The following is a 14,622-nucleotide window of genomic DNA, read 5'->3' as shown; positions in this document are numbered from 1 at the left end:
AAAAAAACAAAAAAAAATGCAGGAATGTTAAAAATTTGTTGGAATTTTTGACGATGTTGATGGAAAAACAAGAATATCAAAAAGATTCCTTTCTCTCACAAACAATAGGGAGAATGAATGAGAATACATATTAATATTTTTTGATGCACAAACATAAATTTCTAAAACCCAAGGTTATTCAAAATGTTTAGAAATATTGGGAATAGTCAAATCCACGTGGAGTGAAGCAATTTGATCTTGATCTGCATCCATTAATATCGTTGTGGCAGCTGTCTTCAGCACGGCAGCTGTTATCACGACCAGCACAGAATTGATTTTGTCTGTTATCGTTGTATCTCTGTGCAGCACGGCAATTCTTTCCGGCATCCATGTCAATGTTTGCTGAACGAGCAGATGAATCACCGCATTCTGTGCGTGCTTTCTTCTTGTGGCACAAAACTTCATCGAAGTTTGATTCAGTGAACTGGTTGTTGTTTGAGCACAAATTTGCATCAGCCTTCACTCTAGCGTTGTCGCAGCTTGCAACATCAGCATTTCGTGAATTGCAACTATGATCATTTGCATTGGCGCGCATGCTGTCTTGAGCTCCTTGGCAATTTGCAGAATCGCGATGGAAATTAAACTGATCTGCAGCAGCTTCATGGCGAGGAGGAGGAGGGAGCTGGCAAGGAGATGGAGCAGAATAAGTCACTGGGACAACAAAGGTTGCTTGTGAAGCACATGGGGATGGAGCTGGAGCTGGGCATGGTGGCGGTGGAGGTGGTGGAGGTGGTGCACATGAACTTCCACCGCATCCACTAGAGAAAGATGGAAAAGAGCACGGTGAGCAACCGCAATCAAATCCTTGGCAAGCTACGAGTGCAGCGAATGAAAGAAGAATATTCAGCATTCTCAATAATGTAAAAGAAATCGGAAAAATTATGAAAAGAAAAGTTGAAAAAAACAAACATATGAAAAAGTCAATCAGAAAACAAAATATGACAGCATTTACAGCCCGTTTAACAGTTATTTCGAAATGATGAGTTTTGTAAAAATCTACAATCATTTTCACGGAAAAAATAATTTCTGGTGAAAGCTCATAATATAAATAAATTCACTAATTTTATTGCTTAAATGAAGTAAAAGCAGGAAAATAAAGAAATATAAAGTATCTTTGAAAGAATTAAAAATTTATAATGGCTATTCAAAAATAAAATAATAATAACTTTTGATATGAACAAAACGAAATACAAAAACAAAAATTAACATTAAGCTGACGAATAGTTGTTGTTGAACACAAATTTGTTATCACGCATAATATTGAATTCAGTGCTCCTCAATCATGGAATTGCGCAAATCATTTTTTTAAAAAATGAAATTTCATGAAAGAATGAAATTAAAGTTATCTTTTTTATTTCAAAAAACTTTTATTCTCTTTTAAATTGAATGATCAGAGGATCCATTACAACAAATGTGAAAAGATTTAGCATTGTTTTATTCAAAATTTTCTTGTAGAAACATTGATTCAAAAAAGAATAGTCTGAGAACTTGTATATTAATGGATGTTCAATGTTATTTTCTTCATTTGTTTTTTCTTTGTCTGTGAATTCTTTTTTCATATAAATTGATAAATCATGTTGCTTTCCTAATTCTTTAATTTTTCAAAAATGCAAGAGATGAGCCTCACCGAAAATTTTTCAAGTTTGCAATAATTTATGCAATGAATATTTGATAATTACAGTTTTTTTTATTTGTTTTTGAAGAATTGTTTTCTGAGCTTGAACACTACCCTGAAAATGAGCAAAAACAAAAAATTGAAGAAATGAATGTATTCATAGATGGAATGAACTATAACGAATTTAAATCCATTTTCACAATGGAAATGTTCAAAAAAAGTCGAAAAAATGATTGTGGAAAAGAAATTATCAACTGAAAATACCATTTTGCTGTTGAACCGCGTCGAATATTGTAAACCAATTTACCAAGATCTCAGAATTGTTTTCGATTTGATGTTGCACGAAAGTTTCGAGAAAATGATTGCAAAAGAAGAGAAGAAGAGAAGAAAAAGAAGAAACGAAAAGCTGCTTGTTGATCTTTACTCATGCTATCTGATGATTCATGGATTTGAGATCCCCAAAAAATTTCTCACAAAATGTCTGCATTGTATTCTGAAAATAGCATTAAACAAGGAAGTGAACGAAGAGACTAAAAAGGAAGTGGAAATGACTTTGACGGCTCTTGGCAGTATTTGTCATTATCAAGTGCGTTATTACAAAATTTTTGTTCATATAATGAAACTTTATTCTTTTGAGTAGGAAATGGAGCAAAAAATTTATCTTCCTGAAATCAAAGAGACAATTCAATATCATCAGGAGCATCGCAACCTCACAAGGCTTGCTTATCAATCTGCTTGGGAATTTTTGATAAACAGACATTACAAAGATAAAAGTTTGGAAGATGCGATTGTCAATGAATTGCATTTTGTGAGAGAAGCAAAAAGAGAATTGGAAGAACTGTCAAAATGTGTAAATTGGAAAAGCGAAGAAGAAAAAGAGGGGAAAGAAAGGAAAGAAGCATGGATAATTTCAAGATGGATTGTTACAATTAGCACGTTTTTTTGGTATTTCACTGGGAAAGAGGAATTTGTTGGTCTTATAAACTGTGTTGTGAGGATGTTTCGAGTGGCTGATGATAACTTCGAAGATGTTAGCAACCAATGCATAACTTCAATCAGATATGTGGCGATGTCAAAGTCAATGGAAGATAATGACTTGTTGAAAAGTGGAGCAATCGATGTTGTTTTAAAGAAATCAATCCGTTTTGATGCAATTAATGTTGTAGCTAAAAAATGCTTGGACATTATCAAAGTCCTTTGCGAAAGATTGAAACATAAGTGTGAAAAGGAATGTTCGAATCGAAAAAGAAAAGAGACAAAAAGAAATATATTTGATATTTTGGAGGAAGAGGGTTTTGAAGATTGTATCGCTGGGATGATCCATTGCATGCTTAAAGAAATGAATGCTTGTATTCCTTTGATTAAAGATTTAGATGAATTTCGTATCTATTTGTGAGATATTTAATTTTTTAATTTTCTTTGTTTTTTTTTTTTTTTTTTTGAATTATCACTTCGCTTCTATTTTCGAGTAAAATATTTCTTTGCTTAATTTTTCAGAGAGAGTAAGTACTATTCTTTTTCGTAATGCAACTTTGTTGTTATTTCAATTATTAAAATTTTTTACATTGATTTTTCCATTTTTTGTTTGATTGCCTCAATTTTTTCTTTTTACAATCTTCCTTTCTTTCTCTTCATTTTCATTTACTATTGATCATGATTTGTTGATGACTTTAATGTTTGAGTCAATTCATATATTACAAAAATCTTTAGCGTATGCTGGAACCTCAAAATGGCTTATTCTGTTATTCATTTTCTCTTCAATATCCTTTTTCATATTGACAAAGAATAATGAAAAATGACTTTAAAAATACTTATGTGTTTGTCACTGTGCTTGATGGAGGTAGAAAGTGTGCCTGTTTTAGAAATAATGTTGTTGTATCTTTTCTTCAAGTGGGAAACTTTTAAAGAATCAAGTAAGAGATAATTCTTTCCTGAAAAAGAGTCAAACAAATAACACTTGTAAAAAATCAGGCTTTCAAAGTTTACTGCTTACTCTTCTCTTTTCCAAATGAAATGAAGATTTCGTTTGTAGAAATATTGATCCTTTGGTTCATTGATGTGATTTGAAATTCTTTGTTTCAAATTCAAAATTCTTAATATATATTTGTATATCATCATCCGAGGAAATGAACAAGCAATGCAATCATTATGTGAAATAATTGCATATAAATAATATAGATTGCACAATACAGAAAATAAAGAAGAGAGAGGGTCCAGAAATAAGAAAAAGATTTGTGAGAAATTATATGTTTGAAAAAAAATGCATTTTCTTCAAAAATAGTATTATTTTTATCATTATTATCAATTGCGATGTTGTTAAAATTTTTGAAAAATTATACTTTCTTTTTGAAATACTCAATTTTAATAATAATTTTGAAAATTTTGAAAAGAAACTGAGTTGATTTTCATTAAAAATATAATGGGCATTTTTATTTAAGAAGAGAGTAAATATCTATCAAACATATCAAATCTTGAACTTGGGTAATCAAACATGGGAAAAGAGAAAGCTCATATCAATCTTGTTGTTATTGGTCATGTTGATGTTGGTAAATCCACAACCACTGGACATCTGATCTACAAATGTGGTGGAATCGATAAGCGTACAATTGAAAAATTTGAGCAAGAAGCCGATCAAATCGGAAAGGCTTCATTCAAATATGCCTGGGTGCTCGATAAATTGAAGGCTGAGCGTGAACGTGGTATCACCATTGATATCGCTTTGTGGAAATTCGAAACCAACAAATACTACTTCACCATCATTGATGCTCCAGGACATAGAGATTTCATCAAGAACATGATCACAGGAACATCACAAGCTGATGTTGCTCTTCTTGTCGTCGCTGCTAACGTTGGTGAATTTGAAGCCGGTATTTCAAAGGATGGACAAACTCGTGAGCACGCTCTTCTTGCTTACACTCTTGGAGTTAGACAAATGATTATTCTTGTTAATAAGATGGACGACAAATCTGTCAACTACAGCGAAGCTCGTTTCAATGAAATCAAGGGTGAAATGCGCAACTATCTGAAGAAGATTGGATACAACCCAGATAAAATCCCAGTCATTCCAATCTCTGGATTCCATGGAGATAACATGCTTGAAAGATCCACGAACATGCCATGGTACAAGGGAGATATTCTCTTTGATGCTCTTGACAACTTGGAAGTTCCAAAGAGACCAATTGACAAGCCTCTGCGTCTTCCAATTCAGGATGTGTTCAAGATCGGAGGTATCGGAACAGTCCCTGTCGGTCGTGTTGAAACTGGTGTTTTGACTCCCGGCATGGTTGTCACAATTGCTCCAGCTGCAATCACAACTGAAGTAAAATCAGTTGAAATGCATCATGAAGCACTTGAACGAGCTGTGCCTGGTGATAATGTTGGGTTCAATGTCAAAAATGTTTCAGTTAAAGATATCCGTCGTGGTAATGTTGCTGGAGATTCCAAGCAAGATCCGCCAATGGAAGCTGAATCATTCGTTGCCCAGGTTATTGTCATGTCTCACCCAGGTCAAATCTCAAACGGATACACTCCAGTTTTGGATTGCCACACAGCTCACATTGCATGTAAATTCAAGGAGATCACAGCAAAAATTGATCGTCGTACCAACAAAGTCCAAGAAGAGAACCCCAAGTTCATCAAGACCGGAGATTCCGCTCTTGTTGAATTGGTTCCATCAAAGCCCATGGTTGTTGAGGCATTCACTGAATATCCTCCACTTGGTCGTTTCGCTGTTCGTGATATGAGAGCAACTGTTGCTGTTGGAGTTATTCGATCAGTTGTCAAGAAGAGCCGCGATGCTAAAGTTACAAAAGCTGCTGCAAAAGCTCAAAAGAAGTAATTATTTATAATTTTCTTTGTGTGTGTTTGTAAATTATGAATACGAAATGAATGTGATGTTAGGTTGTAGAAGTATATATATAAGAATGCAAATATGTTGCATTGTGTTGTACTTTTCCTTAATAATTTGATTCATTTCTTATGTTGTATGAAGGTGTATTTTTCGTTTTTGTTTATTGCTTTTCGATGCAATCATCAAAAAAAAATCCATCAAAAGCAATTCTTGATGCTTTAAAAATGAAATTGTTAATTATTTGAATTTTTGAAAAAATTTAAGCAAAAATAAAATCTTATGCTCAACAGCTGGACAAAATGTTTTCATTCTATCAACGAAACTGTTTTTAAAATTTTATGTAGTGAATGAACAAAATTATTGTATTGATTTGTTTTTGACATTTGAATTGTTGATTAAATTCCATTTTTGGAAAAGTTTTCACATCTTCATGATTTTTATGTGAACTGAAGAAAATTAATAACTTCAGTCCTTGTAAGATTTGTCATGTGGGGAGGAAATGGAAGAGGGGTGGATGGAGGATTGAAATTTTTATATCTTTGAAAATAAAAGTGTGTTTCTATTGTTGTAATCTTTTTTTCAATATTGTTTTTTCATAAATAAGTTATTTTTATTTTTTGATGTGAACAAGAAATGCGAAACAAAAAAAAATTCAACAATGCGTTTGGTAAATAAGGAAAACTATTTCAAAAAAAAAATTGTATGAAAAATTCACTGTGGAAAATAATCGAGTGCTTTATTCAAACAACACTTATTTTTCACAAAAAATAACAGAAGAAGGGATACAACAACTAAAAAAATAAATAAATATAAAATAAAATAAAATAAAATAAAATAAAATAAAATAAAATAAAATAAAATAAAATAAAATAAAATAAAATAAAATAAAATAAAATAAAATAAAATAAAATAAAATAAAATAAAAATAAAAATAAAAATTAAAATTAAAATTAAAAAAAAAATGTTTCTTTTTCAGTGTTCATTTCCAGTCTGGATATTTTTTTTTGAAATTTGAACTTTTTTATTAACAAAACAGAGAGACAAATGGTTCTTATAAACCACATCACAAAACCATATCAAACAAAGAAATAATCAAAGAGTGCATATGGGTGATTATTTTTGAAATCATAACTTTTTTCGGGATGTTAGTTATTTTGAAAATTCATTATCATTTGCCAAATAATCATCTTTCGAAATAAAGTTGTTTTTCAATCGTTTCAAAAGCTAATAGTTGATGAAAAAGAAAGACAAAGATGTTTTTGATTGTTGTCATCACTTTTCTGTGTCCATCAATAACATTTTTATAACATAATTAAGAAACAGAAATTTTTGATACAAAAAATTGATTACAAAAATAATCGCCCATATCGTTTCTTTCTTTTCTTTTTTTAAAGAAGAATGATGTGGGGAAAAATCGGTTTTTATCAACCTCCCATTCAGATGCATCAGCTCCATCCCCAGCCCCATCAAATGATGAATCTATTTTATGTTCATTATCTGATTCTGAAAATTCTTTTTCGTGTAACATTTCAGCTCCAGCATCTTCTTCCTCTTCTTCTGGACCAAAAGCTTCATCCTCAAGAGCTTTGTATTCTTCATCGTTGTGTAACATAGCATTCTACACTAAAATAGAAAAATTAACTTTTTGATTTTCGAAAAACAAAAATGAATAGATATATTCTTGAATTCCATTTTGTTTCACTCCATGTGAAGGCATGAATTTCCGAAGTTCAGCCCACAATGCTTCAATATGATTTGTGCTAGCATCTGTGACTGGATCTAAATAAGTTTGAAATAACATTTGATAAAAAAGGCAAAAAAAAAGATCCAACAAAATAATCGGAATAATTGACAGTTTTGTATGTGAATCCATTCTCACTCAAAGAAGAATATGCTTTCCATTGATCAGAGTGAATTTTTGTTCTAAGAAGAATATATTTTTTTATTAACGGAATTAAAACCGAAGTTAATCGATTGGAATCAGTAAAAACAAATGCTTTTCCTCCGCGTTCATGAGCTTCAAAAACTCGAATTTGCTTCTTTGCACGGACAAGCATATTAAGTGCAATTTATAATTAAGATCCAACTAAAAGTGCATAAAACTACTATTTAATTTTCTCCTTCTCCAAACAGCTTCGTCAATTTCTCCAATGCAGCCACGACCTCCAATAGGAGTTTGAATTCCACCAATCATCATAACACATGTTCTCCAAAGAACACAATAATTAAAAGAAACACTGTGTCTTTTACGTGAAGTGAGAGATGATGCTTGTTTTATATTGAGATGATGGTGGAAGAAGTAAAGAATCAGAAATAGATTTGAAATTGTGAGTTTCGATTTTGAAAACTGAGTTCATGTCCTATAAGAGATATCTTTTCGGCATTTGTGGCATCTGAAGAACCATTTTCCTTTTCTTCCTCAAATAGAAATCATTAATGAACGACAAGTTGCTATTGAGCATCTTCTGACAGTGCTTATCACATTGTAGTGATAATATTGCATTGTTTCTGCATTATCGTAAAAATTTTTCAACAAATTCTGTATTTCCTCCATCAAATGATTAAATAATTGACATTGGTTAATGTTTTTTGTATAATAAATATACTCATCAATATTAAAACCTAAAATATTGTGCACAAATATTTTGAATTTTTTTATGGGTTGATCAAAATTTTATTCTTAAAAATCTGTTTTTTCCACTGATAAATGATTGAATTATCTTTTCAAATGTGCTTTAAACATATGAGCTCAAGTTTATCTTTAATTTGGTTAGGTGGCTTTTAAGTACCATATTCCACAAAAAAGATTTATCCATTGTCAATGAATATGTTGTGGTTATGTTTAACGAAAACTTAATATTTCATCAATTGATTTGGGTCTTTTTATTTGAAATGGGGAAGTTTTCCATATAAATATGAAAATTGGATTTCAAATATAGGTTTTTGTGTTTTGAATCGCTGTAATTTATAACCACTATCGAAATATCATTATTGCATTCATCAGTTATGGTTCAAATAAATAAAAATGTATGAATCCAATTTTTTTTTACCGATATTGAAATGCCCACTATAAACCTGTGTGACGTAATGACTACTGACGTGAAAATTTTCAATTCTGACGGACTCGGAAAAAATTCCACGTCAGTAATATTTTTGAAGAAAAATAATCTCGTTTAAACTCAAAAAAATAAAATATTTTATTTTATGTTATCCTCAAATATTTTTTTGCACAAGAAAATCATGAATCGTCGTTTATATCACTTATAAAAAAAAGTTTCTATGGGATACTGACGAATTGTCAAATAAGGAATTTTAGATCGTCAGTGACGGTCATGCCCGTCAGGACAAGTCAGGTCAAACTCTCCATGAATTTAAGAGAAAAATGATAGCGATTCGGTTTATTGAAGGAAAAAATGTCATGCTTACATCTGAAATAGTTTGTTATTAACAGAATATATTTGAATTATTTATTTGTTTCCTTCATAAATTACTTCTTATCACTCGAAAGCAGATTCTTTCTGGTCACCTGCTGATAATAATCAATTTTCTTCATTTAGATCTTTGAAGAGAGAACCAAAAATATCTTCATTAGCTGGAGTTTCAAGGAGATTTTTTGAAAACGAAAAATAATTATCAGTTGAATTGTGAAATCAACATTTTTTCAACAATTAGATCATCTACAGAAAAAGATAATGATGAAAGCGAAATCAACAAAGAGTCAAGCAAAAATGAAAAATTTTCTGTGCTCCTGCTTATTACGGAAATTAAAGAATGAAATTATTCATCCAAAATTTTTACTCAGTTAATGAAGAAAATTTGGATACGTTTGATGAAGCAGATGAATATTAATTCTATCAAGCCAAAGAAAATAATGGTGGAGATGATTACGTCCCAATAAGAAATGAATTATCATGAGATGAATTTTCATTATCAACTTAATTTTCTTCTTAATCTGTTTCTTCTTCATCAATTTCTATATAATAATCTTCATTATCATCATCTGCACATTTATAATTAACAAGTGTTATTATCAAAAAAGAAAGCTAAATATACTCTATCTCAACCGTTCGAAGAAAATAATTTGATGGAAGACGATTGTTTTGAAGATCTCGAAATTTATCCTGAAGCCAACTGTGAAAGAATCATCTCTGGGATGCTTCACAAACTGGAAGATAAAAGACATTCATCAGGCACAAAGCATTGGATGAACTGTTGAGGTTGTTGTTCATGTTTTTCATTTGCAAACATCATTGTTTTGAGGTTTTTTTTAATTTTTAACATTTCATATCAAAATAAAAACTGATTAAAAATTATTAGATCTTCTATATTTGCAAAAAAATTTTAAACATTGAGATTAACACAGAATATATCTCGAAAACTGTGGAAAAAGATGTTTAATATTGTTTCGATACTTTTATTGCATTCACATATAAAACTTAAGAAGCTGTTTCTTTTTCTTCTTTTTCATTCTTCGATTTTTCTCATTCATCTCATTCTCGTTGAACTTCTTTCTTTTTACTGAAAACGAGTTGGCAAAGGCAGACGAGGTGAATAAGATGCACCCGCCATTGGTGGCAGTCTGTTGGCTCAACTGTTCTGAGTTGATGTTGGTGATGGTGCAGTTGGTGAGGGAGAGGGAGAGGGCAGGGGAGGTGGCAGAGGAGAGGACACAGCTGGTGGGATAAGCTGTGGAGGTGATGTGGGTGATGTTGGAGGAGTTGAGGGTGAGGGGATTTGTGAGGGAGGTGAGGTGGAAGATGCTTTGGCTGTTGAGAGCGAGACTGGTGATTGCTGTGTGGTTGAGGGTGAGGGAGCCAGCAGTGAGGAAGAAGAGGGGTGTGGTGATTGATGATGAAGATGGGGTTGTTCCGGTGATGGTGGTTGTGTTGAGAGTGAGGGAAGGGGAGTTATCGGAGAGGTGGAAGAGGATGGGGGTGATTTGATTTGTGGAGTTGTGGGCGAGTGCGAGGGCAGAGACTGTGAGGGAACCCTGGGTCTGTTGGAAGAGGGCAGACGAGGCAGATGGATCTGGTGAAGAAAATGTTGATGAAAATGATGATGATGACTGTGATGACTGTGAATGTGAGTTTTGTGGCTGAGTAATTCCACTGGAGGCGATTGTGGTGGCAGTTGTACCATTTCCTGTGATTATGGTGTCAACCGCGCTGAAGGTGAGTGTTTGAGTTGGAACAAATATTGAGGAAAGGAGAGTGAGAGAGGCGTCTTGGATATCTGTCATGTGAACAAGAGAGAATTCAATTGTTTTGCATGGACTGAGCTATGTGATTCCGCAGAGATTGGTGTTTGTTCCATTGCTGGAAACGATTTTGTTCTGAGCGAAGAGGGGGAGCCAACTGTTGCACACGGTATTATCAGCTATTCCATAATTAAACACTCTTTTAGTCGGAGTTGTTGAGCCGCATTGCTGGAAAGGAGATTGAGTAATGCTGCTGCTATTGAAGAACACATCGTTTCCTCTGCCATTTGTTGCTGTGTTGCTATCAAAGAAACAGAATGTGATGAATTTCACTCCGTTCATCCATGGAAATGTCACTTCCGTAATAATTCCAGCTCCACCACTTGTAGTTGAATTTGTCAATTTATTATTGATGAATATACGCTCATTGATTGAAAATTGATTTGGTTTTATTTGAGGAGGTCAATTGAATGTTAGAGCACCAGTTGAATCGTTTCCAGAATTTGCGATGCACTTGCATTTGGAAAACAGGAATTGAGCATTTGAAGGCGTGCTATAGATTCCAAAATACCAACCAGTTCCAATCGTGCTTATTATTGAGCAGCTTTTCACTCTGTATTCTGAGAATGTCCAAATAGAGTTAGATTGAGGAATTGATTTTTAAGAAGCTCCTCCAGAAGAACCCGAACAACCTGAGAAAGTGGATTTTGTGATGTTGACATTCAACAAACTTTGACAATGCTATGCTCCTCCTTCCCCAGTTGTTGAAATATTGTTGAATGAGCAAGATTTGATTGCGAGAATTGCATTAATGCAAGTAACTGAAAGTGCGACTCCGTCGCTTGATCCACCAGTTGAATCATTCCATTCACACCATTCGAAGCAATGGCTGTTCTCATCAAAAGCAGTCAGTCTTCCAGATGTTTCTCTTAGAGATTCAGTTCCAACATGAACAAGAGTGTCATTTGGAGATCTTATTTGGTAGAAGTATGTTGCACCAATTAGCAGAAAGAAGCGATCGAGTGGTGTGGAGATAAAAACGAATACGGAAGAGAAGAAGAAAAAGAAATGTCAATATGGAAAAATGTATCGAAAAAGAGATTTTTTTTGAGAAAAATTCTTAGAATATTCCAATTAAAGATTCACTCAGTGTTTTCTTAAAGCCATCTTCCTCACAGAAATGAATGTATGAATTGTATCTTTGAAATATTTTTTAAAAACGATGAAAAATGAAAAATCAGATTAATTTTATAAAGTTCAAACTATTAAAGTTGTTTACAGAAAATTTATGGAATAAACAATAAGTTTGCAACCACTAAATGAACATTATCACATTATCAATGCGCAACAATTCTTACAAAGGAACAATTCATTCAAAGAAAAAATGGAAATCTATTTATGGGATAAGATATTACATGTTAAACATAGAAAATATTTACAAAATAATGTGTAAAGAAAACATATAAATGGATTAGGGTCTGAACCATTTTAAACGAACTCTTTTTTTTTTTTAAAAAAAAAAAAAATTCACTGACGTGAACAGAAATCACTGACGGACGTGGCAGCAAAAATTACTGTGCGTCACTCAGGTTTAGCCCACTAACAATCAACAGAATTGAAGAAATAAAACACATCGCATTTACACAAGAAAGTTATTTTGTATGTTGATCTTATGTTCCATCATATATTTTTCGAAAAAGAAAGTATTCTCAATGTTCGTTTTAAGCTTTGAAAAATTCAAATTTATTTCAGTATTTTTTACAATTTTTAGATATGATATATGAATTTTGATTGAAATGTTTTTTTCGAAAGCTTTTAAGAATTAGGTTATGCTTTTTGCGCAGGCAAATCAAGAAAGTAGCTCAAATGGAGAATTACATTTAGAGTCAAAAGAAGAAAAGCTTGAAAGTGTGTCCTTCTTTCTTTGGAAGAATTTGTTGGATTATTTGCAAAGAAATTAAACAAAACAAATAAATAGGAAAAGGATTATTTTCCGAACTTAAATTTTGCAACGAAAAGGAACAACATCAAAAAATCAATGAAATGAGCCATTTGGTAGATGCAATGGAAGAGGAACAGTTTTGGTCCTCCTTCACCGTGAAACTGTTTGACAAGCTTTACAAAATGATTACAGAAAAGAAATTGTTGTTAGAAAACGCTGTTTTGCTACTGAAGCGTACGGGCTATTGCAAAAAATTGAAAGGAATATATAGCAATAACTTTTATTTTTCTTCATTGTCGGGAGGATTAGAAACGATGATATGCGATGAAGAAAACAAAAAAGAAGATAAAAATTATCACTTATTGATTGATCTTTGCGAGTGCTATTTTTTGAATCGAAATGTTGATGATTATCATGGAATTGATAAAAATTTGCTTTATGTGTGCGTTCCTTGTTTTCTGAAAGAAGCATTGAAAAAAGAGGAAGACGAGGAAGCTCGAATGGAAGTGGAAATGGCATTGCTGGCTTTGAGCAATATTGGGCAATTAGAGGTATTCTTTTTTTTAAAAAAAAATTTCTTTGATAACCTTCTTGTTTCATTTGCATTTTAAAATAGTTTATTGAAAAAGAACTTTATCTGAACGAGATAATGGATATCATCAAATATCACCAGAAGCATCGCAATCTCACACATCTTGCCTATCAGTCCGCTTGGGAGTTTTTAATAGACAGATTAAGCCACGAAGAAGAGTTGAAAAAAGAGATCACAGACTCGCTTCATTTTGAGAGGGAAGTTGTCAATGAACTGGAAGAGTTGAGAAAAGAGATGGAGCAGAAGAATAAAGAAAAGGATGAAAAAGAAATGAAAGCAGAATGGGTGATCAGAAAATGGTGCTATATGCTTGAGAAGTGTTTTGTATGCATCGAAGTGAAAAGCGAAGAAATTGCAAAATTGATTGCTTGCGTTGTCAGGATGTGCAGAACAGCAAGAGAATGCAACGAAGAAGTACACAAAAATAGCATGCTTCTAATGGAGTCCATGAACCGAAAGAAAGTTGCAAGTGTTGATGACTTTTTGGAAGGAGGCGCAGACGAATTTGTTTTGGAAGAAGTCACTCAGCCTTCTTTGAAAGATATCCCTGTGTGCCACTGCTTGATGTTCATTTCAATGCTTTTGAGCAGATTGAACGAAAACTCAGGAATTGAGAAAACAGATACAGGAGCATTGCTTACGAAAAGAAAAATGTTTGCAAAGCTGGAAGAAGAGGGATACGAAGATATTGTCTATTGCATTCATAGAATTTTGCGAAGATGGTACAAAAATTTCCTTATATCACGACATGAGCGATATTTGCTAAGATACAAATTCAAACCTCTTCAAAAATAAATATCCCTGTTTTTCATAAAGAAATAAAGAAAAGTTTAAGGGATTCGTTCACATTTCGCTTTTTTTTGTCGAGAAAGGAAATGTTGACTGAATTTCAGCAATTTAAATTAAAAATATTAGGTTCTCACATGATTGATTATATTTTCAAATATTTCACACATTACAAAAATTAAAAATTTACAAATTGAAAAAGATTTTATTTTTATTTTTATTTTTGTTTTATTTTTTTTGAAATTCATTGCAGAAATGATTTCTTTTAAATGGAAAACCTTCAATAATTATTTTTCTCGAGAATTGTAATTTTTAATGTGTTTTTGGTATTTATCAATTTTTTGCAAATAATAAAAAATGCAACTCAACATTTTACAAAAGTGTAATATTATCGATCAAGAATTGTGTTCATTTAATTTATAAGAGATGTTGTTTGCTTTTTTTTATTTTTTATTTTTTAATAAAATATTTTCCTTCAACTACCAACTCAATTGAGGTTTTTTTTTATAAGAAAAGATTGTTTTTTTTTGTTTGGTGAGAACAAAATGTTATGTAAAATTCTTCTGTATGTTCAGTTCGGATTTCTCATGTTCAACATTCA

The 14,622-nt window shown here is 32.2% G+C and overlaps 4 protein-coding genes across 4 annotated transcripts; 2 read left to right on the top strand and 2 right to left on the bottom strand.

Annotated features, from left to right (window-relative positions):
* Window positions 1–17: 17 nt before the first annotated feature.
* MONOS_8971 (uncharacterized protein) lies at window positions 18–979 on the bottom strand. Its single transcript, XM_067879426.1, has 2 exons — window positions 949–979; window positions 18–890 (listed from the first exon to the last, which is right to left on the bottom strand). The coding sequence occupies exon 2, from the start codon at window positions 887–889 to the stop codon at window positions 188–190; it is 702 nt and encodes a 233-aa protein (XP_067728931.1). The 5' UTR covers window position 890; window positions 949–979; the 3' UTR covers window positions 18–187.
* A 3,101-nt stretch (window positions 980–4,080) lies between these two features.
* MONOS_8970 (putative Elongation factor 1-alpha) lies at window positions 4,081–6,155 on the top strand. The gene has a single exon (XM_067879425.1). It carries the CDS (start codon window positions 4,146–4,148, stop codon window positions 5,490–5,492), a length of 1,347 nt encoding a protein of 448 aa, XP_067728930.1. The 5' UTR covers window positions 4,081–4,145; the 3' UTR covers window positions 5,493–6,155.
* Window positions 6,156–10,091: 3,936 nt separating this feature from the next.
* MONOS_8969 (uncharacterized protein) lies at window positions 10,092–10,643 on the bottom strand (the record flags this gene model as incomplete). Its single annotated transcript, XM_067879423.1, has 1 exon — window positions 10,092–10,643. One exon carries the CDS (start codon window positions 10,641–10,643, stop codon window positions 10,092–10,094), a length of 552 nt encoding a protein of 183 aa, XP_067728929.1.
* Window positions 10,644–12,453: 1,810 nt separating this feature from the next.
* On the top strand, window positions 12,454–14,505 carry MONOS_8968 (uncharacterized protein). The gene is made up of 3 exons (XM_067879422.1): window positions 12,454–12,609; window positions 12,680–13,194; window positions 13,260–14,505. The coding sequence occupies exons 1-3, from the start codon at window positions 12,531–12,533 to the stop codon at window positions 14,028–14,030; spliced, it is 1,365 nt and encodes a 454-aa protein (XP_067728928.1). The 5' UTR covers window positions 12,454–12,530; the 3' UTR covers window positions 14,031–14,505.
* The last annotated feature ends 117 nt before the right edge of the window (window positions 14,506–14,622 follow it).

This window comes from Monocercomonoides exilis, assembly GCF_001643675.1.
Source record: "Monocercomonoides exilis strain PA203 chromosome Unknown scaffold18-1597598, whole genome shotgun sequence".
Lineage (NCBI taxonomy): Eukaryota > Preaxostyla > Oxymonadida > Polymastigidae > Monocercomonoides > Monocercomonoides exilis.
The sequence above is the reverse complement of the archived record's forward strand: the minus strand, read 5'-3'. Positions and strand labels throughout refer to the sequence as shown.

Bases quoted from the DNA above. Each gene is read 5' to 3' on its own strand.
- MONOS_8971 (XM_067879426.1), bottom strand. From the start codon at position 889: ATGCTGAATATTCTTCTTTCATTCGCTGCACTCGTAGCTTGCCAAGGA.
- MONOS_8970 (XM_067879425.1), top strand. From the start codon at position 4,146: ATGGGAAAAGAGAAAGCTCATATCAATCTTGTTGTTATTGGTCATGTT.
- MONOS_8968 (XM_067879422.1), top strand. From the start codon at position 12,531: ATGCTTTTTGCGCAGGCAAATCAAGAAAGTAGCTCAAATGGAGAATTA. The intron at 12,610-12,679 runs GTGTGTCCTTCT...ACAAATAAATAG, and splicing joins AAAAGAAGAAAAGCTTGAAA to GAAAAGGATTATTTTCCGAA. The intron at 13,195-13,259 runs GTATTCTTTTTT...ATTTTAAAATAG, and splicing joins GCAATATTGGGCAATTAGAG to TTTATTGAAAAAGAACTTTA.